Genomic DNA, 22,286 nt, shown 5'->3' with positions numbered 1-22,286 from the left:
GATGATCAATCGGGTTCAAGTCCGGGCTCTGGCTAGGCCACTCAAGAACATTTAGAGAAGCCACTCATGTGTTGTGTTGGCTGTGTGCTTAGGGTCGTTGTCCTGTTGGAAGGTGAACCTTCGCCCCAGTCTGATGTTCTGAGCGCTCTGGAGCAGGTTTTCATCAAGGATCTCTCTGACATTGGTCCGTTCATCTTTCCCTCGATCCTGACTAGTCTCCCAGTCCCAGAAAAACATCCCCACAGCATGATGCTGCCACAACCATGCTTCACCATAGGGATACCAGGTTTCTTCCAGGCATGATGCTTGGCATTCAGGCCGAAGAGTTCAATATGGGTTTCATCAGACCAGAGACTCTTGTTTCTCATGGTCTGAGAGTCTTTAGGTGCCTTTTGCCAAACTCCAAGCAGGCTGTCATGTGCCTTTTACTGAAGAGTGGCTTCCGTCTGGCCACTCTACCATAAAGGCCTGATTGGTGGAGTGGTGCAGAGATGGTTGTCCTTCTTGAAGGTTCTCCCATCTCCAAAGAGGAACTCTAGAGCTCTGTCCGAGTGAGAATCGGGTTCTTGGTCACCTCCCTGACCAAGGCCCTTCTCCCCCGTTTGCTCAGTTTGGCCAGGCGGCCAGCTCTAGGAAGAGTCTTGGTTGTTCCAAACATGTGTGCAGGTGTGTGCCTTTCCAAATTATGTCCAATCAATTGAATTTACCACAGGTGGACTCCAATCAAGTTGTAGAAACATCTCAAGGATTATCAATGGAAACTAGATGCACCTGAATTCAACTTCGAGTCTCACACCAAAGGGTCTGAATACTTATGTAAATAACAACCTGTTTTCGCTTTGTCATTATGGGGTATTGGGTGTAGATTGATGAGGACTTTTTTTTATTTAATCCATTTTAGAATAAGGCTATAACGTAACAAAATGTGGAAAAAGTCAAGGGGTCTGAATACTTTCTGAAGGCACTGTATGTATATATATATATACACATACATACACACACAGTAGAGCTATAGATATCATGAACAAACCAATACATGTTTTGAACTTTTTCTAACTCCTGATTTATTGCTGCCTCAATTCTTCATAATTTGTAATGATTGTGAAAACAGTTTATTTAACTCAGTTTTGACTAAAGTAATCTGACATGAAATAGCGACCCAAACAAAGAACATCGATTTCAAATTTCTTGTCCCTTATTAATTTCTAATTTGGTTGATAAAGAAAAGTGGACATTGTATTACAGTGTTTATCAATTATCTGGTGCATTATATACAATGAAATACAAGAAAAGACCATTCCTTCTTATTTGACAGAATTTATAAAATGGCATATTCATATACCAACAACAAAAGGCAGTAACTATGTAATAACAGCACAAATATAAATTGTTATTTGTTACATAATGATTGTTTTTTTCTCACAAAAAATTGTGTGTCAGTGGTACCACACAAGGTAAATTAAGAGGATTGTTCTGACTAAATTGGCAACACTGCAAGCAAAGCACTAACATGAATCATGTTCACATTTCTTCCAAAAATGGAAAACAAAAAAATCTGCTTAGAAATCATCTTGGATACCAGACAGTGATGCACCTTTTTTGCACTACAGTTTACCCACATTTTGGTGGAAAATGCATTGAAAGTATATGGAGCATTACTTTTTTCACTGTGACCGGTGATCAGTTTAACAACCTATTTTTTACCACTACATCGCTAATACTAGAGTGGGTGACAGAGAGATAAGATAGTAAGGAGCAGGCCAATAACATTGATTTACTCTGTCTGGAGCACTTACCATCCCAGCCTGTTTGGAGGCTTTCCAGAGTAGGATCAAGCTTGTGTATGCGTCCCAAATAGCACCCTTTTCCCTATATAGTGCACTATTTTTGATCAGGGCCCATAAGTAGTGCACTATGTAGAGAATAGGGTGCCATTTGGGATGCAAAGGGTTCTAATTAAGCACATCATATCAAACTGGCTCATGCCTACGACACACACACAGCTGAAGAGCCAATATTGACTCTTAATGTGTCTCTCACACCTGTGCCATGCTGTTAGTAGCACTTCTACATACAACATCTTAAACAATCTTTGAACTCTTGAGGGTTGAAAGGTCTATGTGACGTGAAATGCATTTACCATAGAAGTGGCCTCCTTTAGTCAACCGTCTTAAAGAAAATGTCACTGTTCATGTGTGGTCTAAAAGTACCTTACTATGATACTAAACACACAATCTGTTATTGTGAATGAAAACAAAACTTTCTAAACCAATTGCACACTAATCCTAAAAGCACACTGATAACGTGCTCAAGATTTGAAGTGCCTTACTTGCTTGCTTCATTTGACTGACAAGTCAGTTAGTAGGCTCACACGGTAGTGGCAGTCCTAAACGAGCAGCCTTCCTTCTTCACACACATTGTTTTGTCTAACTCAATACTGGGTAAATAAACCTACCAAACCAGTTAGACATCCTGGAACTGTGCGTTTTATCATGCTAACCTCACTGGTGAGAGAGGACCAAACTTTACAGCAGGACAGCTCCCCAATTCCTTCTGCAATCTCACTCCAATACTTTTGGTAAAGCATTATATTAGCTACCAGCTACATAAGCTCAGGATGCTAAATAGGATTGTTTTGCATTTGTTCCATAAATTGTGCCATTAATAAAGCCCCACCATTTACATAATACTGTATGAAAAACATAATATTTAAAACATATAAACTGACTTGAGACAGGGCAACTGAAACTGTGTAAGATGTGCAGAAATCCTCCAATAGCTTAGTAAACGACAGGCCACTGGAAGAGGTTATTCAGAGGAGGCTAGCAGTCCTTCACCTTGTGCCACTGTTTCTCTCCTGACAGGTACTGAAGGGGTGGACGGTGGTGGGATGGTTTTCAGAGCTGTATCATCTGGGGACTGGCTCCTCAAGCAAAGCTGAGAAAGAGTAATCAGAAGCCATCAACGTATCACTTACATTAGCACTAAAGACAGGCAAGAATATACCATCTTACACAATGCATGTGTACAGTTACATACTTTAAGGGGCCTGAGTTTTGTAAAAGCTTTCAGGACAGGTATTGAATTATTTCACTCTTGTATTTTAGATATCGATACACCCACATTTTCATCTTGATTACTTCACTTAGACACAATGCAGTAGGTGTGGTGGCACAATAATGTTTCTAATGCCCACACACTGCCATTGTCTACCATGCATTTAGTCATACTGTATCTGGATTAATGTCCTACTCATACATTGATAAAATAGCAAAACCAATGGAAGTCAAATGTGGGTGAAATGACCTGTGTGAGGGCACTCTGGCTGCTGTGTCTGCATTTCAGGTCACTACCACATGGTACGCACTACAACACAGCCAGGTCAGAGTTACACTGCAACAGGACTTGGGTCTCTTCCAAAGACTAGAGACGTCTCTCTTACTTACTGACGAGATTTTTAAGTGCAATTTAATCTTTCCTAAATCTGCATCTATTTGTAATGGGAGGGTTGCTTTAGTCTATTCCATGCGGCATTTTAATAGCTATTGGTTGTGTCACAATTGGCACCCTATTCCCAATATAGTGCAGTACTTTTGATCAAAGCCCATTGGGTTCTGGTCAAAAGTAGTGCACTACAAAGGGAATAGGGTGCCATTTGGGAAACTATCATTGTTTTAAAGCAGAGGAATTGCTGGCTTATCCGCTATCCTGATGAGGGACCATTCATCACATGCTGGATAATACATTATCTTATTGAGGTTGGGGAACTATTCACATTACATGAAGATCCATAAACTGCATGCAACAACCTGAAATCAATAATTATAAATGTACAGTGTAAGGGAATAGTGAAATGTGAGTAAATGATTACTGGTGTAAATAGAGACATACAACCTAATCAACCCTCTGCCTGGTTTTGTGGAAATGGCACACAGGATGCCTATTATCAGATACACTGGTTTGTTACATTCAGGTTTATAAACAGAGCTCACCCCAGCTCATCTCCCCAATGCCTAAGGAGCTAAGCATGACAGGGAGGCAGGCCCCTGTTGTTCATTTTATTGCTTGTGGAGAGCAAGGCACAACTGATTGCCTCACCCACTGTTAATGAGCCTCTGTTACTACAGACCCTGAGGCGATGGAGACACAAAAAGCCAAACATGGGGCTTGGTGTTCACTTCTGATTTGACTGACTGGGAGAAAGCCATGGGAAAATCTGCACTGTGGGGTTAGCTAATTATCAAGCTATTAACAAATAGGCTCTTTCAGACCTTCTGTTCTACAAGGAAAAAACATGGATCTCTGTCAGCCACATCTAAAGAAGCTTGTTTCAAGTTGTACCTTTCTTTCATCCCAGTGATTGCTGTTTGATTTCACCACATACAGTATGTGCTACTGGCAATTTCACATAATTTTCTTTGACAAAAAGGTAATAGGTAAAATATTACGTTTCACTGCCAGCAGAGTGTTGCCATGACAACATGCCACTGACGTCACTGTGAACGGGTGACTCTCGTCGAGCTGCACTGCCTTTGGTATCCCAGAATCCTCCTCTTTTCTTCCGAGGCGGCCACGGGCCCCCTTTCCCCAGGTATACACCTCCCCTTCTACACCAAGATAGAGAGAACAGAATAGTTACATTCTTCAGCGCACCCCAGGATTCATGAATCTGCACAATCCTTAACAAACAGCCCTCTCTTCTCCTCCCCTCTATCCCATCCCTCTCCTCTCGTCTCCTCTCCTCTCCTGACTGCACAATGGCTCTATCTATCTATCCCTGGGAGAGCAGATCTGATCAAAGACAGCCCTGAACAATGAGGTGACTGTGCCTGCCATCTCCCTATGGGACGTCGAGCTGATCATTGACACATTCTGACATGTATTGTGTCATTTTCCACAACTCTCTACCCTTTGGAAAATGTCTAACACACCTCTGTTACAACATATTAAGGACCTTAAAGCAGTTGCTGAAAGCACAATTACAAAAGACATTACAGAAACAGATTGGTACAGTGTTCAATTAGCTCTTCTAATAAAGTGCGTTATCTAAGTTTACTGAGGACATCACGTTTCTCCAATATTTTATATAAACTGAAAATGTCTGCTTAAAGCATCTTCCCTGATTGCCAATGCCTCTTACTCACCTGATCCAATTGCCAGAGTGAATGCATCCCCACAGGCTGCCATGGTGATGCCCTGAAGGCCCGGCACCGGGTAGGGCACACGACTGGTCCGGCGGGAGCTACAGCCCAGCTGACCATGCTGGTTACTGCCAAATGTGAAACACTGACTCTTCTCTGGACACACGGAACAGGGGGAATAAATGTGTGAAGATTGTTATTGTGTATTGTCACAGGACACATAGAAGCACATTCATCCTATAGTAGATAATGGTATTACAATACAGTTACATGTTTTACTGTGTAAGCTTGACACAGGGATGTCACGTCCTTGCAGCAACATAGGGACTTTGGGTTTCTAGTTACGATGGGTTCAGGAACTGCATGGTGACATGTCAGGCATACGAGGTGAAGACAAAATATAATTTCACCTGTGACAGCAACAGAGTGGGCTGTTCCAATGTCAATGTAAACAACCTTGTCCACATTCAGAGGTGCTGATTGGACAGGACTGAACAAGTAGACTTCTTCAATCTGGTCACAGGGGGCTGGCTCCTCTGCAGCGATGATCTTATCCAACCCCAGCTTGTTGAACCTAACCAAGCACATTTAGAAGAATCGCAATTGTTTTCATGGCAGCACATTTATAGGCTTAAATGTAATTGATAAAGGTGCTTCATTTACACAGGCAGCCTAATTCTGATCTTTTGCCCAATTATTGGCATGCAAAAGATCTGATTGGTCCAAACACAATTATTGGAAAACTATCAAAAGTGCCAATCTACTACTCTGGCCATTTAATTAAAGAACATTTGAATCGTATCAAAAGGGAAACATTGATAACTTAAAAGTAAAGTAGATCCAGTTGACCTTATCAGCTGATATGTGTTTTCTACAATATCACATTACAAAATTGTAAGGAGAAAAGTTAAGAAATGCTGTGTCATGTTCTGTAAGAATTCATTGAAGGGGAGTTTCTTGTTCTGTGTAGGCAGATAAATATTCAGTATAGAGTGGAGTGAGTAAGAGAGAGAGTTAAGGAGGGCAGGAAGTAGCTAAACCACAGGTGTCTGGGCAATATGATCTCTTATTGTGTATAAGAGATCATACAAGAAGTTTTGTAGTGATTCCTACGTTGTTGATGTGAAGAATATTTGTTGGTCTGTGGTGTGTAATGGCGACCAACCAGACACTGCACTTGACACATTCATGAAATTGCTTATCCCAGTTATTAATAAGGATGCACCAATTAAGAAAATGAATGTAAAACTGTTAAATCCCCATGGATTGATGAGGAATTGAACAATTGTATGGTTGAGAGGGATGAGACAAAAGAGATGGCAAATAGGTCTGGCTGTACAACCGATTGGCAAACGTACTGCAAATTGAGGAATCATGTGACTAAACTCAATAAAAAGAAGAAACTACACTATGAAACAAAGATAAATGACATAAAGAATGATAGTAAAAAAGTAGCGAAGCACTTTAAATTAAATGGGCAAAAAAGGCAAACTCTGCATCATTCATTGAATCAGATGGCTCATTCATCACAAAACCCACTGATATTGCCCAATACTTGATTTTTTCCATTGGCAAGATTAGCAAACTTAGGCATGACATGCCAGCGACAAACGCTGACACTACACATCCAAGTACATCTGACCAAATTATGAAAGATAAGGTGAAAAAAAGTGTCTATCAACAATGACAAGCCACCAGGGTCTGACAACTTGGATGGAAAATTACGAGGATAATAGTGGACGATATTGCCACTCCTATTTGGCATATCTTCAATTTAAGCCTACTAGAAAGTGTATGCCCTCAGGTCTGGAGGGAAGCAAAAGCTATTCCCCTACCTAAGAATAGTAAAGCCCCCTTAACTGGCTCAAATAGCCAACCAATCAGCCTGTTACCAACCAAAAAATGATGTTTGACCAGATACAATGCTATTTTACAATAAACAAATAAACAAACTTTCAGCACACTGATACAAATGACTGGCTGAGGGAAACTGATGATAAAAAGATTGTGTGGGCTGTTTTGTTAAACTTCAGTGTGGCTTTGACATTATCAATCATAGTCTGTTGCTGGAAAAACGTATGTGTTATGGCTTTACACCCCCTACTATATTGTGGATAAAAATGTACCTGTCTAACAGAAGACAGAGGGTGTTATTTAATGGAAGCCTCTCCAATAAAATCTAGGTTGAATCAGGAATTCCCCAGGGCAGATGTCTAGGCCCCCTACTTTTTTTTACTAACAACATACTTTGAGTAAAGCCAGTGTGTCTATGTAGTCGGATGACTCAACACTATACACGTCAGCTACCACAGCAAATGAAATGACTTTAACACTAAACAAAGAGCTACAATTAGTTTCAAAATGGGTGGCAAGGAATAAGTTAGTCCTAAACATTTAAAAAACTAAAAGCATTGTATTTGGGACAAATCATTCAAATCATGTAATGGCCCTTGGATGTACAAAGAGAGCTAACATTAATAATATGCATGTCAATCTCTCCTGGCTCAAAGTGGAGGAGAGATTAACTTCATCACTACTTGTGTTTGTCAGAGGTATTGACATGTTTAATGCACGAGCTGTCTGAACAATCTGCAAGGGGCCGACAGAGATGGCCGCCTTGCTTCGCGTTCCTAGGAAACTATGCAGTATTTAGTTTTTTTATGAATTATTTCTTACATTGTTACCCCAGGAAATCTTAAGTTTTATTACATACAGCCGGGAGGAACGATTGGATATAAGAGCAACGTCAACTCACCAACATTATGACCAGGAATACGACTTTCCCGAAGCGGATCCTCTGTTTGGTCCACAACCCAGGACAATGGATCGGATCCCAGCCGGCGACCCAAAACAACGGCGCCGCAGAAGGGGCAGACGGAGTGGTCTTCTGGTCAGGCTCCGTAGACGGGCACATCGCGCACCGCTCCCGAGTATACAACTCGCCAATGTCCAGTGTCTTGACAACAAGGTAGACAAAATCCGAGCAAGGGTTGCCTTCCAGAGAGACATTAGAGATTGTAACATTCTTTGTTTCACGGAAACATGGCTCACTCGGGATACTTTATCAGAGTCGGTACAGCCACCTGGTTTCTTCGCGCATTGCGCCGACAGAAACAAACATCTCTCTGGTAAGAAGAAGGGTGGGGGTGTATCCCTTATGATTAACGAGACGTGGTGATCATAACAAAATATTATTTGTTCACCTGAACTAGAATTCCTTACAATCAAATGCCGACCGCATTATCTACCAAGAGAATTCTCTTCGATTATAATCACAGTCGTGTGTATCCAAGCAGAAACATCGAAGGCCCTGAAAGAACTTCATTGGACTCTATGTAAACTGGAAACCACATATCCTGAGGCTGCATTTATTATAGCTGGGGGCTAATCTGAAAACAAGGCTCCCTAAATTTTATCAGCATATCGAATGTGCGACCCGGGCTGGCATAACCCTGGATCATTGTTATTCTAACTTCCGCAACGCATACAAAGCCCTCCCCGCCCTCCTTTCGAAAAAGCTGACCACGACTCCATTTTGTTGCTCCCAGCCTATAGACAGAAACTAAAACAGGAAACGCCCATGCTCAGGTCCGACCAATCGGATTCCACGCTTCAAGATTACTTCAATCACGTGGACTGGGATATGTTCCGCATAGCGTCGGACAATAACATTGATGAATACACTGATTCGGTGAGCGAGTTTATTAGCAAGTGCATCGGTGATGTTGTACCCACAGCGACTATTAAAACATTCCCCAACCAAAAAAAACGTGGATTGATGGCAGCATTCGCGCAAAACTGAAAGCGCGAACCACGGTTTTTAAGCAGGGCAAGGCGACCGGAAACATGACCGAATACAAACAGTGTAGCTTTTCCCTCCGCGAGGCAATCAAACAAGCTAAGCGTCAGTATAGAAACAAAGTAGAGTCGCAATTCAACGGCTCAGACATGAGAGGTATGTGGCAGGGTCTACAGTCAATCACGGACTACAAAAAGAAAACCAGCCCCATCGCGGATCACGATGTCTTGCTCCCAGACAAACTAAACAACTTCTTTGCTCGCTTTGAGGGCAAAACAGTGCCACCGACATGGCCCGCTACCAAAACCTTCGGGCTCTCCTTAACTGCAGCCAATGTGAGTAAAACATTTAAACGTGTTAACCCTCACAAGGCTGCCGGCCCAGACGGCATCACCAGCCGCGTCCTCAGAGCATGCGAAGACCAGTTTGCTGGTGTGTTTACGGACATATTCAATCAATCCTTATCCCAGTCTGCTGTTCCCACATGCTTCAAGAGGGCCACCATTGTTCCTGTTCCCAAGAAAGCTAAGATAACTGAGCTAAATGACTATGGCCCCGTAGCACTCACTTCCGTCATCATGAAGTGCTTTGAGAGACTAGTCAAGGACCATATCACCTCCACCCTACCTGACACCCTAGACCCACTCCAATTTGCTTACCGCCCCAATAGGTCCACAGACGACACAATCGCAATCACACTGCACACTTCCCTAACCCATCTGGACAAGAGGAATACCTATGTAAGAATGCTGTTCATCGACTACAGCTCAGCATTTAACACCATAGTACCCTCCAAACTCATCATTAAGCTCGAGACCCTGGGTCTCGACCCCGCCCTGTGCAACTGGGTCCTGGACTTCCTGACGGGCCGCCCCCAGGTGGTGAGGGTAGGAAACAACATCTCCACCCCGCTGATCCTCAACACTGGGGCCCCACAAGGGTGCGTTCTCAGCCCTCTCCTGTACTCCTTGTTCACCCATGACTGTGTGGCCATGCAGGCCTCCAACTCAATCATCAAGTTTGCAGACGACACGACAGTGGTAGGCTTGATTACCAACAACGACGAGACGGCCTACAGGGAGGAGGTGAGGGCCCTCGGAGTGTGGTGTCAGGAAAATAACCTCACACTCAATGTCAACAAAACAAAGAAGATGATCGTGGACTTCAGGAAACAGCAGAGGGAGCAGCCCCCTATCCACATCAACGGGACAGTAATGGAGAAGGTGGAAAGTTAAGTTCCTCGGCATACACATCACGGACAAACTGAAATGGTTCACCCACACAGACAGCGTGGTGAAGAAGGCACAGCAGTGCCTCTTCAACCTCAGGAGGCTTAAGAAATTTGACTTGTCCCCAAAAACACTCAAACTTTTACAGATGCACAATCGAGAGCATCCTGTCGGGCTGTATCACCACCTGGTACGGCAACTGCTCCGCCCACAACCGTAAGGCTCTCCAGAGGGTAGTGAGGTCTGCACAATGCATCACCGGGGGCAAACTACCTGCCCTCCAGGACACCTACAACACCCGATGTCACAGGAAGGCCAAAAAGATCATCAAGGACAACAACCACCCGAGCCACTGACTGTTCACCCCGCTATCATCCAGAAGGATAGGTCAGTACAGATGCATCAAAGCGGGGACCGAGAGACTGAAAAACAGCTTCTATCTTAAGGCCATCAGACTGTTAAACAGCCATCACTAACATTGAGTGGCCGCTGCCAACATACTGACTAATCTCTAGCCACTTTAATAATAAAAAAATGGATGTAATAAATCACTAGCCACTTTAAACAATGCCACTTTATATAATGTTTACATACCCTACATTACTCATCTCATATGTATATACTGTACTCGATACCATCTACTGCATCTTGCCTATGCCATTCAGCCATCGCTCATCCATATATTTTTATGTACATATTCTTATTCATTCCTTTACACTTGTGTGTATAAGGTAGTTGTTGTGAAATTGTTAGATTACTTGTTAGATATTACTGCATGGTCGGAACTAGAAGCACAAGCATTTCGCTACACTCGCATTAACATCTGCATGTGACAAATAACATTTGATTTGAACTACTAGCCCCCAGTTCGGACACCCATGCATACCCCACAAACCATGTCAGAGGTCTTTTCACAGTTCCCAAGTCCAGAACAGACTATGAGAGGCACACAGTACTACATAAAGCCAAGACTACATGGAAATGTATTCCACATCAAGTAACTCGTGCCAATAGTAAAATGAGATAAAAAAAAATAAAAAATATTAAAATACACCTTATGGAACAGTGGGGACTGTGAAGCAACACAAACACATGCATACAAACACACGATAACATACGCATTATACACACAGATTTTGTGTTGTAGATATGTGTTAGTAGAGTAGAGGCTTGAGGCTTGAGGGAACACACTTAATAGGTTGTGAGATCTCTTATGAATGTCTGTGTAATGAATACTCAGGGAGAAAAATGTGTAGATTCACGCACAGAGAGCGGCAGATGTTTACTAAGCCTTCGCAGAAGGCAGGAATCGTGGTCGCAGGCAATGGTCAAACACAGGTAGGCAGTCAAAAACAAACAATACCTCAGAAAGAACTGAAGTAAATAGGGAGCTGATGAGACCAGGTGAGAAACGAACACAGGTGAAAACAATTAACAAAAATGAAAGACAGGGCTACGTTCCAGAACACAAAGAAAAAACACAAGGTTGACTAAGAAAAGAAAAGCAGAACCTTACCTGGTAAGGGCAGTGAGGGGAGCGGCCGTAGAACTGAAGTTCCGAATGAACCGGCGATAGAAGTTGGAGAACCCAATGAAACATTGGAGTTCCTTAATGGTGGTGGGTTTGGGCTAGTTACTGACGGCGGTGACTTTGTTCTCATCCATGCTGACCCTTCCAGGTGTCAGTACAAAGCCAAGGAAGTTTACAGAGGTTACATGGAAGGCACTCTTTTGTCTTCACATAAAGGTTATGGTCAAGGAGCCTTTTGCACATGCTGTATGTGTTCCTTCAGGTAGTAAATCAGGATGTCATCAATGTAGACGATGAGAAAGCAGTTGATCATATCCTGGAAAACCTTGTTCATAAAGGGGCACGACCAGTTATTCATAGTGTCCTCGAGCGGTGATAAAGGTCGAGTTCCATTCGTCGCCTTCACGTATACAGACAAGGTTATATGCACTTCGCAGGTCGACTTGTTCAAGGGTCGCTGGGATCAGAGGAAGAGGGAAATGGTTCTTGACCGTGACGTCATTCAGAGAACGATAATCAATACACGGATGGAGACCACCATCCTTTTTTCCAACAAAGAAGAAGCTGGACGCAGCCGGGGAAGAAGGACGAATGAAACCGTTTGAATGATTCATCAATGTAGTTCTTTGTTGCCTCATTTTCCGGGATAGATAGGGGGTAAACACGGCCTTTCGGTGGGGACACTCCAGGGAGTAAGTCAATAGCACAGTCTCCTGGGCGATGTGGTGGCAGAGTGGAGGCCTTGATTTTGCTGAAGACATTGCTGTACTAGGCGTATTCAGATGGTATGGTGGGTGGCACTACCAAGGCAGAGTCCTCAATGGTGGTGGCTCTGCAGGGTAGGCTGAGACAACTGGAGAAGCTGGTAGAAGACCAGGACAGTAGTTCACCTTGTTGCCACGAGATGGCAGGGTCGTAACGACAAAGCCAGGGGTGTCCGAGGATGAGTGGCTGTTTGGGGGATGAGAGTTCCATGAGTTGAATGGTTTCGGTGTGGAAGACTCCAATCTGGCGGGTGACGCTCTGTGTCAGGTGCGTGATGAAGCCTGTGCCCAATGGCTCCCCGTCCAGGGTGTTAATCCTTAAGGGAGGGGTGACAGGTGTTAGATCAATGTCAAGCTCTTGTACTAGCTGGTGATCGATAAAATTACCTGCTGCTCCCGAATCTATCAAGCCTTCTACATACTTGGTAACCCACTTCACGGTTATCAATACTGGGACAGAGAATTGCTTCTGGGAGATATCTAGAAATAAGGACATGCCTACATGCATGGCAGCGGGGGGACCCTTCTCATCTCTCCGTGGGGGGGGCAAACAGGGCAATGGCTGAGTAGATGATCTTTCCCTCCACAGTGTAGGCAGAGCCCTTATTGGATCCACTTTTGACGTTCGATACATGGGAAAGGAGCATGGCCCAACTGCATGGGCTCTGGAAGACTCGGATGGGATGACGGAATCATGGAAAGAGAAGGTTTCGGGTTCCTGGGTGGTAGAGTTTTTCGGCGGTCGGCGATGAGGTGGTCGATGGAGATACGAATGTATTGATTTAAATCCTGAAGGTCACCTCTACAGGCCAGCTCTACCTGAAGTTACCTGTTGAGCCCTCTTCAGTAGACGGTAAGTAAAGCAGCCTCATTACATCCACTCGTTGCAGCCATGGTGCGGAACTCGAGGGCATACTCGGCAGCTGAATTGCGTCCTTGTTGAAGTTCTATGAGGAGGTCTCCTATAGGACGACCGGAGGGAGAGTGATTGAATACCTCTTTGAAGGTGTGGAAATGGGTCTCGGATCCGAGTTCTGTGCTGTTGGCAGTCTATATGGCGGTGGCCCAATCCAGGGCTTTGCCTGTGAGTAGAGACACAACAAAATCCACTCTGCTCTTGTCGGTGGCGAAGTTAGTGGGGTTGTGCTCAATGTATTTACTGCATTGCATCAGAAATCCCTGACGTTTCCCAGGTGAACCGTCATATTTTCCAGGCATGGATATGAATGAAGGAGGGCTATGGGTTACGATACCTGGCATCGGAGGTGTAGCGAATAGGCTGGAAGAGAAGATGGAAAATTTCCTCCATAAGCTCCTCTTGCTGGGTTAGGCGCCGCTGTAGCTCCGCTGAATCCATTCCGTATTTAGGTGAGGTATTCTGTAATGAATACTCAGGGAGAAAAAGGTGTAGATTCACGCGCAGAGCACAGAAGATGTTTATTAAGCCTTCGCAGAAGGCAGGAATCGTGGTCGGAGGCAATGGTCAAACACAGGTAGGCAGTCAAAAACAAACAATACCTCACAACCATACAAACAGAAAGAACTGAAGTAAATAGGGAGTTGATGAGACCAGGTGAGAAACGAACACAGGTGAAAACAATGAACAAAAAAAGAACACAAAGAAAAAGAACACAAGGTTGACTAAGAAAAGAAAAGCAGAACCTTACAATATGTAATGTTTTTAAAATGTATAACTGCCTTAATTTTGCTGGACCCCAGGAAGAGTAGCTGCCTTGGCAGCAGCTAATGTGGAGCCATAATAAATACAAATACACTCTTCCCTGCTATAGCACTCAGACCTGGATTCAAATACTATTTGAAATCTTTCAAATACTATGAGCGTTCGCTTCATCTGTAGTGGCAGATAGGCAAGGTTTGCAGTTTTGAGAATATTATATTGCTCCATTAAACCAGGCAAACTCAATCAAGCACAGATCAAGTATTTTAAATGATTTTAAATAGTATTTGAACCCAGGTCTGATAGCACTGTGCTCATTCTCCTTACCCTCGCTCTAATAGAACCCTGCTTCCTGCCCACAAGGATTTCTAGTGGATGGGTTAACTATCAGAGAGTGTTTGTCACTGTAAGATAATGCTGCCTCACTGGATATTGGCCCAGAAGATAATGTCATACACCACCTCTATAAATCCATGTATTAGTTTAACACAACAAAGCATGCCCATGAAGAGCTACAGTATGTCAGTGCTTAAGCAAGCAGGGTGTTGGTGCAGTGGAAATCAAGGGCATGTTTTACCTTTAATCTGAGCTCTGCTTTTTAGTGAGTTGTTAATGAAAAGGATCACTCACATTTATAGTAACCTTTGTGGAATGCCTGTGCAATTTCACAGCACTTTCATGCAAATGACTGATTATGTTTATTATGTTGTTAGTAGTCTATAAAAGAAGGTAACTTTACCTGTTGCTGCCACAGGCCAGAATGCTGTTCTGGGTGCTGATAACCATGGAGCAATCCACTCCACACAGCACCCTGTGGGCCTCAAACTTCCCTGGCACACACACCTGCTGGGGAGAGTTGTGGGAGTCCTGGGTGCCCAGCCCCAGGCGACCTGCCAGAGGGGGAAGAAAGCAGAACATTCTGTTAGAATGCCAAGCTCTCCCACAGACATTGCTGACATAAACCAAGAAACAGAGAGTGACTGACGACACAAAAAAAACTTGCTCATTTACCATTGTCTCCTCTTCCCCAGGAGAATACTTCTCTGTCATTGGTCACAGCAAGCACATGGGAAGCACCACATGACACCTGCACCAGCTCGTATCCGAGTAAGGCCTCTACAATCTTGGGCTGGGCATTAATACATACAGAGAAATAATATAATGTTTTTTCAACGGAAAGACTGACCACAATAATGTTTATAACAAACCTCAAAATCATTGACATTTACCTGTGTTACGTCATTAAAATTTCCATGTCCGAGACAGCCATTGCTTCCACTTCCAAATGTCATAATAATACCTCGGTCTGCAAATTGAAAATAAATAGAGGAGATTATAGGTATGATGAGTTGATGGGTGTGTTTATATCACAGTGTGGGCCAACCGTGTGAGTTTTAATCCCTAACAAGGGAATGCTAACTTGCTCCACCACGGTGATAAATGGTGACGAGGGAGCAGGAAATAGAGCTTGGGCTCAGAGGTTCTTTAATCCTGTGTCATCTGCTTTTGATATTAGACTAATGACAGCTCCCTCAAGACTATGACTGTGACTAATGGTGTATCCCAGTTGGAGAAAGTGTAACTCCTAAACGCCAAGCCAGCAGTGTGGTGATTGCATTCTGTAGGGGAGGACAAACACTGATGAATGTTCTCTTGTCAGAAGTGCAGTGAAAGTGGTGATTACATCCACACGTTCAAATACAGCTTCCATTCCAATGCTGCTCCAGTGCTTTACGATAGTACTATACTGCAGTGTGTGTGTGTGTGTGTGTGTGTGTGTGTGTGTGTGTGTGTGTGTGTGTGTCAGAGTGTGTGCTTAGCAGCAAAAACACACAGTGAATAAATATTGATTTCCTATAGTGAAGCTCCCCTACTGAGGCTGACCTGACACGGACGCTGTTGTCCCCAGCAGGAAACACAATGAGAGATGGTGTGCATCCCAAATGGCACCATATTCCCTATTTATAAACTGGGTGGTTAGAGCCTTGACTGCTGATTGGCTGACAGCCATGGTATATACCACGGGTATGACAAAACATTTTTTTTTACTGCTCTAATTACGTTGATAACCAGTTTATAAGAGCAATAAGGCACCTCTAGGGTTTGTGGTATATGGCCAATATACCACAGCTAAGGGCTCCGCGATGCGTTGTACCAAAGAACAGCCCTTAGCCGTGGTATATTGGCCATATACCACACCCCCTCGTGCCTTATTGCTTAAATAGTGCACTATTTTTGACAAGAGCCCTCCAAATTTGGGCACTATATATGGAATAGGGTGCCATTTGAGACGTTATTATAGCCTGTACCTGTCATACAGGTGGTGAAGAGATCCCCACAGGACACAGACTTGATGGTGACTCCAGACTGGCCCTCCAGGAAGCGAGAGATGAACTGCGGCTGCATCTGTTCTACTGCACCAGGCAGAGTGGGCTCACCAGATCCTACTGACGGAGCCTGGCACAGCACCATTAGGACGTGGTTAGGAAATGTGTGAATACTGGTGATATTAAAGACTATCCAGATAAGACTCTCATATTGTTTTGAAAACAAATCCTTTATCTTATCATCCTTTAACCATTCTAATGCATCATCTGAAGAAATTAAAGAGGCAGCTAGTAGCTTGTTGGTTAAGGTAAATATTGATATATGAAGCCATAACTGAGGTTGACAAGCCTCATTCAGACAGAGAAGGGATAAGGGGATCAAGAAACCAAATCTGACCTCCCAGGTGATGAGTCGGCCTGACTTGGTGACGCCCATCTTCTGTGTGCGTCCCAGGGCCACCTGCAGCACCTCTGTGTTGAGCATGGGTAGACGCAGAGGCGCAGAGATGCCACTGCCCCATGTGTACACTGATGACAGGGGGAAGGAGTGCAACTTTCCTGTTCCCATCCGTCCATCTAGTACAGGACAAAACATTATACCAAAGGTGTTAATTATTACAGAACTGGTTCAATCATGGATGTGGGTGGAATGTCACTGACCTCTGAAGGACCTTGTGCCGGTCATTCGCCCTCCTTGTCTACCATGACCTCCTGACTGTACGGTGGACAGTGGTTTCTCAATTCTGGACCAGAAATCAAAATGTCTTTTGAATATTGTATACATACATTTTCATCAATGGTAATGTAAATGTACAGTTGAAGTCGAAAGTTTACATACACTCAGGTTGGAGTCATTAAAACTTGTTTTTAAACAACTCCACAAATTTCTTGTTAACAAACTATAGTTTTGGCAAGTCGGTTAGGACATCTACTTTGTGCACGACACAAGTAATTTTTCCAACAATTGTTTACAGACAGATTATTTCACTTATAATTCCTGTATCACAATCCCAGTGGGTCAGAAGTTTACATACACTAAGTTGACTGTGCCTTTAAACAGCTTGGAAAATTCCAGAAAATTATGTCATGGCTTTAGAAGCTTCTGATAGGCTAATTGACATAATTTGAGTCAATTGGAGGTGTACCTCTGGAGGTATTTCAAGGCCTACCTTCAAACTCAGTGCCTCTTTGCGTGACATCATGGGAAAATCACAAGAAATCAGCCAAGACATCAGAAAAATAATTGTAGACCTCCACAAGTCTGGTTCATCTTTGGGAGCAATTTCCAAACACCTGAAGGTACCACGTTCGTCTGCACAAACAATAGTGTGCAAGTATAAACTCCATGGGACCACGCAGCCGTCATACCGCTTAGGAAGGAGACATATTCTGTCTCTTAGAGATGAACGTACTTTGGTGCGAAAAGTGCGACTCAATCCCAGAACAACAGCAAAGGACCTTGTGAAGATGCTGGAGGAAACAGGTACAAAAGTATCTATATCCACAGTAAAACGAGTCCTACATTGACATAACCTGAAAGGCCACTAAGCAAGGAAGAAGCCACTGCTCCAAAACCGCCATAAAAAAGCCAGATTATGGTTTGCAACTGCACATGGGGAAAAATATCATACATTTTGGAGAAATGTCCTCTGGTCTGATGAAACAATAATAGAACTGTTTGGCCATAATGACCATCCTTCTGTTTGGAGGAAAAAGGGGGAGGCTTGCAAGCCAAAGAACACCATCCCAACCGTGAAGGACAGGGGTGATGTTGTGGGGGTGCTTTGCTGCAGGAGGGTCTGGTGCACTTCACAAAATTGATGGCATCATGAGGTAGGGAAATTATGTGGGTATATTGAAGCAACATCTCAAGACATCAGTCAGGAAGTTAAAGCTTGGTCGCAAATGGGTCTTCCAAATGGACAATGACCCCAAGAATACTTCCAAAGTTGTGGCAAATTGGCTTAAGGGCAACAAAGTCAAGGTATTGGAGTGGCCATCACAAAGCCCTGACCTCAATCCTATAGAAAATTTGTGGGCAGAACTGAAAAAGTGTGTGCGAGCAAGGAGGCCTACAAACCTGACTCAGTTACACCAGCTCTGTCAGGAGGAATGGGACAAAATTCACCCAACTTATTGTGGGAAGCTTGTGGAAGGCTACCCGAAACGTTTGACCCAAGTTAAACAATTTAAAGGCAATGCTACCAAATACTAATTGAGTGTATGTAAACTTCTGACCCACTGGGAATGTGATGAAAGAAATAAAAGCTGAAAGAAATCATTCTCTCTACTATTATTCTGACATTTCACATTCTTAAAATAAAGTGGTAATCCTAACTGACCTAAAACAGGGAATTTTTACTGGGATTAAATGTCAGGAATTGTGAAAAACTGAGTTTAAATGTATTTGGCTAAGGTGTATGTAAACTTCCGACTTCAACTGTATGTATACATCAGATACATTTTGTTTTCTTATGATGAGTCTGGTGACTAGAAGCGTCAGGCTTTGGCTGTGTCCAAAATGGCACCCTATTCCCTATATAGTGAAATGTATAGGGAATAGTGTTCCATTTGGGATACAGTCTTTTGTGGCATTCATTACCTGCGCATTTTGACGTTGCCTATATCAGTGTAGAGGTTTAGCAGGGGTCTGATGCAAACAGGGTGGGCCATGATCTCATTGAGCTGTGGGCGTTTGGACGGGTCCAGATTGAGCATGTTCATGATGAGCTGCCTGAGTTCTGTACTGTACCGGTCTGAGATTGGGGCAAAGGTACCACTCATGATCTTCAACACTAGGGCAGGTAGGTTCTGTAAAAGAATGAAGAGTGAGTAAGCCCAAGGAGAGGAGTTACATTTTCAAACTATGCTAATGCTTTGATTTTTTATGGGTTTACTTTTGGACCAGTAAACTTTAGGCATCATCCCACAAATTTGAATACATTTTGCATGGAGATAGAAAGATAAAAGCTTCAAAGTAATGTGAGATATGATTAACTTCAATGCTATTTTTGGATCTATTGATACATAATTCCAAAGTGCAAGGACAGGTTATGAAATTGGAATGACAATGTATGAAGTGTATTTGAAAAGAATGTGTACAGCAGCCTCGAAAGCTCTCTTGAGGCTGGCTAGCTCATATAGAACACAGCCCAGGGCCCAGATATCACTCTTCTGGTTGTAGGGCTTCCCCTCACACAGCTCCGGAGAGATGTAGCATGGGGTCCCCACCACCTGAATGGAAATAAAACAAAAACAAAAGATAAACTCTACTGCCTGTGCTGCCTATGACTATGCATTTCATCAGAGTACGTATTTGGCCATTACTATGTAGTCAGGTGACCAATGCTACGTCATGTCCACTCACAGTGTAGGCTTTGCTCTTGCTGACTAGGATTTTGGAGATTCCAAAGTCGCCTATTTTGACAATCATTTGATGCTTGTCAAGCAGAATGTTCTGGGTCTTCAGGTCGCGGTGTAGGATGAGCTTGTTGTGCACGTGGTACAGGGCCAGCAGAATCTGGACAAAGAAGTGCAGGATGGTGTCCTCATCCAGCAGGGAGTTACAGCGCTTCTGAATGTAGTCGGCTAGGGTTCCACCTACAGTAAGAAAGCAGGAAAATAATACAGTTACAGTAGAATAGATCATGCTCTCAGGCCACCCAGAGTTTTGTAACATAATGCAGTGCCCTTTATCATATATATCCTGAAGCCCTACAACAGGGATTGACATCTGATGAGACTGAATAAGATCTCATGGGGAACTTCTGACAAGCAAAACATATTTGACACCCTATGTTACAGTGACAGACTTTCGATGTACCTTATGTGAAATGGGGGGGGGGGTAATGTGATAGTACCTGGTGCATATTCCATAGCGATCATCAGAGCCTTGTCCTCCAGGAAGTTCTCATAGTACTCTATGATGTTGGGGTGGTTGAGCAGCTTCAGCACCTGGCACTCGTTCTGGGCAGCAAGGCGCTCATCACGGGACATCTGCTCTACTGGGATCTCCTTCAGGATCACAAAAGCCCCATCACTGCGCCGGCGACACAGGTGCACTATCCTGTCACACATGACATGGAAAGGTGGAGCATGAGTAGTGTGGGGAAGAGTTGGAAAAGTGTGATCTGGTGTAGGCTATCCCCTTACAGTGGGCCTATTTGCTTGTACATTTTTGAACATTATTGCCACTGATATTGGTTCTATGTAACGCATGTGGGCATTAGAAAAACATCTTAGAACTAGAGTTTTACAATTTATATAATGGGCAAATAACATAACACATTACATTTATGACTAAAAAGTCAACACAGTAGCTTTGCACTCATCATGTACTAGTATTATACTATATTGATTAGGGCGACCATAGAAATAGAATGAGCGCTTAATTCTAATTGTACGAGGGCGGGCCTTTTAATAAAAGATGCGCGCGCCGTTCCGGTACTCGACTGAACCAATTTACATGCGTTCTGTATTTTGGCAAATAGACAAGCTGCGAAGTTTTTAACTTTAACTTAAGTTTGACAGTAAGAGAAATAAAACGTCACAAAAAAATATAAATAAGGCTACTGTGCCTTAGCGATGTAGTTTCATCAAGAAGTTCAAAGTTAATAACTTTTGGTTTACCCAAAAGCTCCTCTTCCGACCACTTTGATTTTCTCATACTTCTCCATCTCCTCTGCTCAAGGCTGTAAAAAAATAAATAAATTGAAAGTCGTCTCCAGGCAACACTTCCCCTGCTCCTACAGGGAACAACTTTGGACAAAAAGCACGCGGATCTGAAAACAAGCTTCTTCTGTTTTAATGGTTACTCAAAGGCTTTTTTGTTGTAGGATATTATTGAATGCTCATTCATATCATTTGACTAAATTAGATTTTGTCATCAGTAATACTGTGTGTGTGTGTGTGTGTGTGTGTGTGTGTGTGTGTGTGTGTGTGTGTGTGTGTGTGTGTGTGTGTGTGTGTGTGTGTGTGTGTGTGTGTGTGTGTGTGTAAATGAGAGAGAGAGGGTTAATCTCCACACTATCTCTCTCCTGTCCTAGGTATGACTGCAGGTAACAGTGTCTAGACGACATGTAATTATGGAGTGCCTTCCCCTCGGCTGAGATAAGCAGGCGGATGCCAAGCTAGGCTCCTGTTCTTTCTGCTTCCATCTCTGCTCTAATGCGGGCAATAACAAACACATTGCGTTCTTCCTGACAAGGCCTTGTCAGGTCTGTAATTCATTGGCAACACGTCACAGCCTTCATCATTTGAAGCAGTACATTTTCTGCTTATTCTCAAATACATCTTCCAACACCACATGCTGATCTAGACTATACATTACTGTACCTTGGCACTGGTGAAAATCTAAATGGACTGTTTGAAAATGTGAAGATTTTATATATTTTTTAAAGCATTTATTTATAATTATTTAGGTACACATACCCCAGTTTGGGAATACCTGATGTAGACTATCCTAACTGCACAGCACACACCTTCCCAATATTGATGGATGTCCTTTGGGTGGTGGACACTTGTTGATACACACAGGAAACTGTTAAGCAGGAAAAACCCAGCAGCGTTGGAATTCTAGACACAAACTGGTGCGCCTGGCACCGTACCCCGTTCAAAGGCACTTTAATCTTTTGTCTTGCCCATTCACCCTCCAAATGGCAAGCATGCACATTACACAATCCATGTCTCAAAGTTTAAAAATCCTTCTTTAACCTGTCTCCTCCCCTTCATCTACACTGATTGCAGTGGATTTAACAAGTGACATCAATAAGGGACAGTGGTGGAAAAAAATATTTGGTTTTAAATATACTTCAGTAT

The 22,286-nt window shown here is 43.2% G+C and overlaps 1 protein-coding gene across 1 annotated transcript; it reads right to left on the bottom strand.

The window, feature by feature from the left end:
* Positions 1 to 1,297: 1,297 nt before the first annotated feature.
* Positions 1,298 to 21,365, bottom strand: nek8 (NIMA-related kinase 8). The gene is made up of 15 exons (XM_029715246.1): positions 21,099 to 21,365; positions 20,330 to 20,535; positions 19,837 to 20,069; positions 19,572 to 19,703; positions 19,072 to 19,280; positions 17,130 to 17,212; positions 16,867 to 17,045; positions 16,452 to 16,599; positions 15,372 to 15,448; positions 15,154 to 15,271; positions 14,882 to 15,032; positions 5,552 to 5,715; positions 5,145 to 5,297; positions 4,449 to 4,607; positions 1,298 to 2,937 (listed from the first exon to the last, which is right to left on the bottom strand). The coding sequence occupies exons 1-15, from the start codon at positions 21,143 to 21,145 to the stop codon at positions 2,909 to 2,911; spliced, it is 2,088 nt and encodes a 695-aa protein (XP_029571106.1). The 5' UTR covers positions 21,146 to 21,365; the 3' UTR covers positions 1,298 to 2,908.
* Positions 21,366 to 22,286: the final 921 nt, after the last annotated feature.

Source organism: Salmo trutta, chromosome 26 (genome assembly GCF_901001165.1).
Source record: "Salmo trutta chromosome 26, fSalTru1.1, whole genome shotgun sequence".
Lineage (NCBI taxonomy): Eukaryota > Metazoa > Chordata > Actinopteri > Salmoniformes > Salmonidae > Salmo > Salmo trutta.
This window is presented reverse-complemented; position numbering and strand designations above follow the sequence as displayed.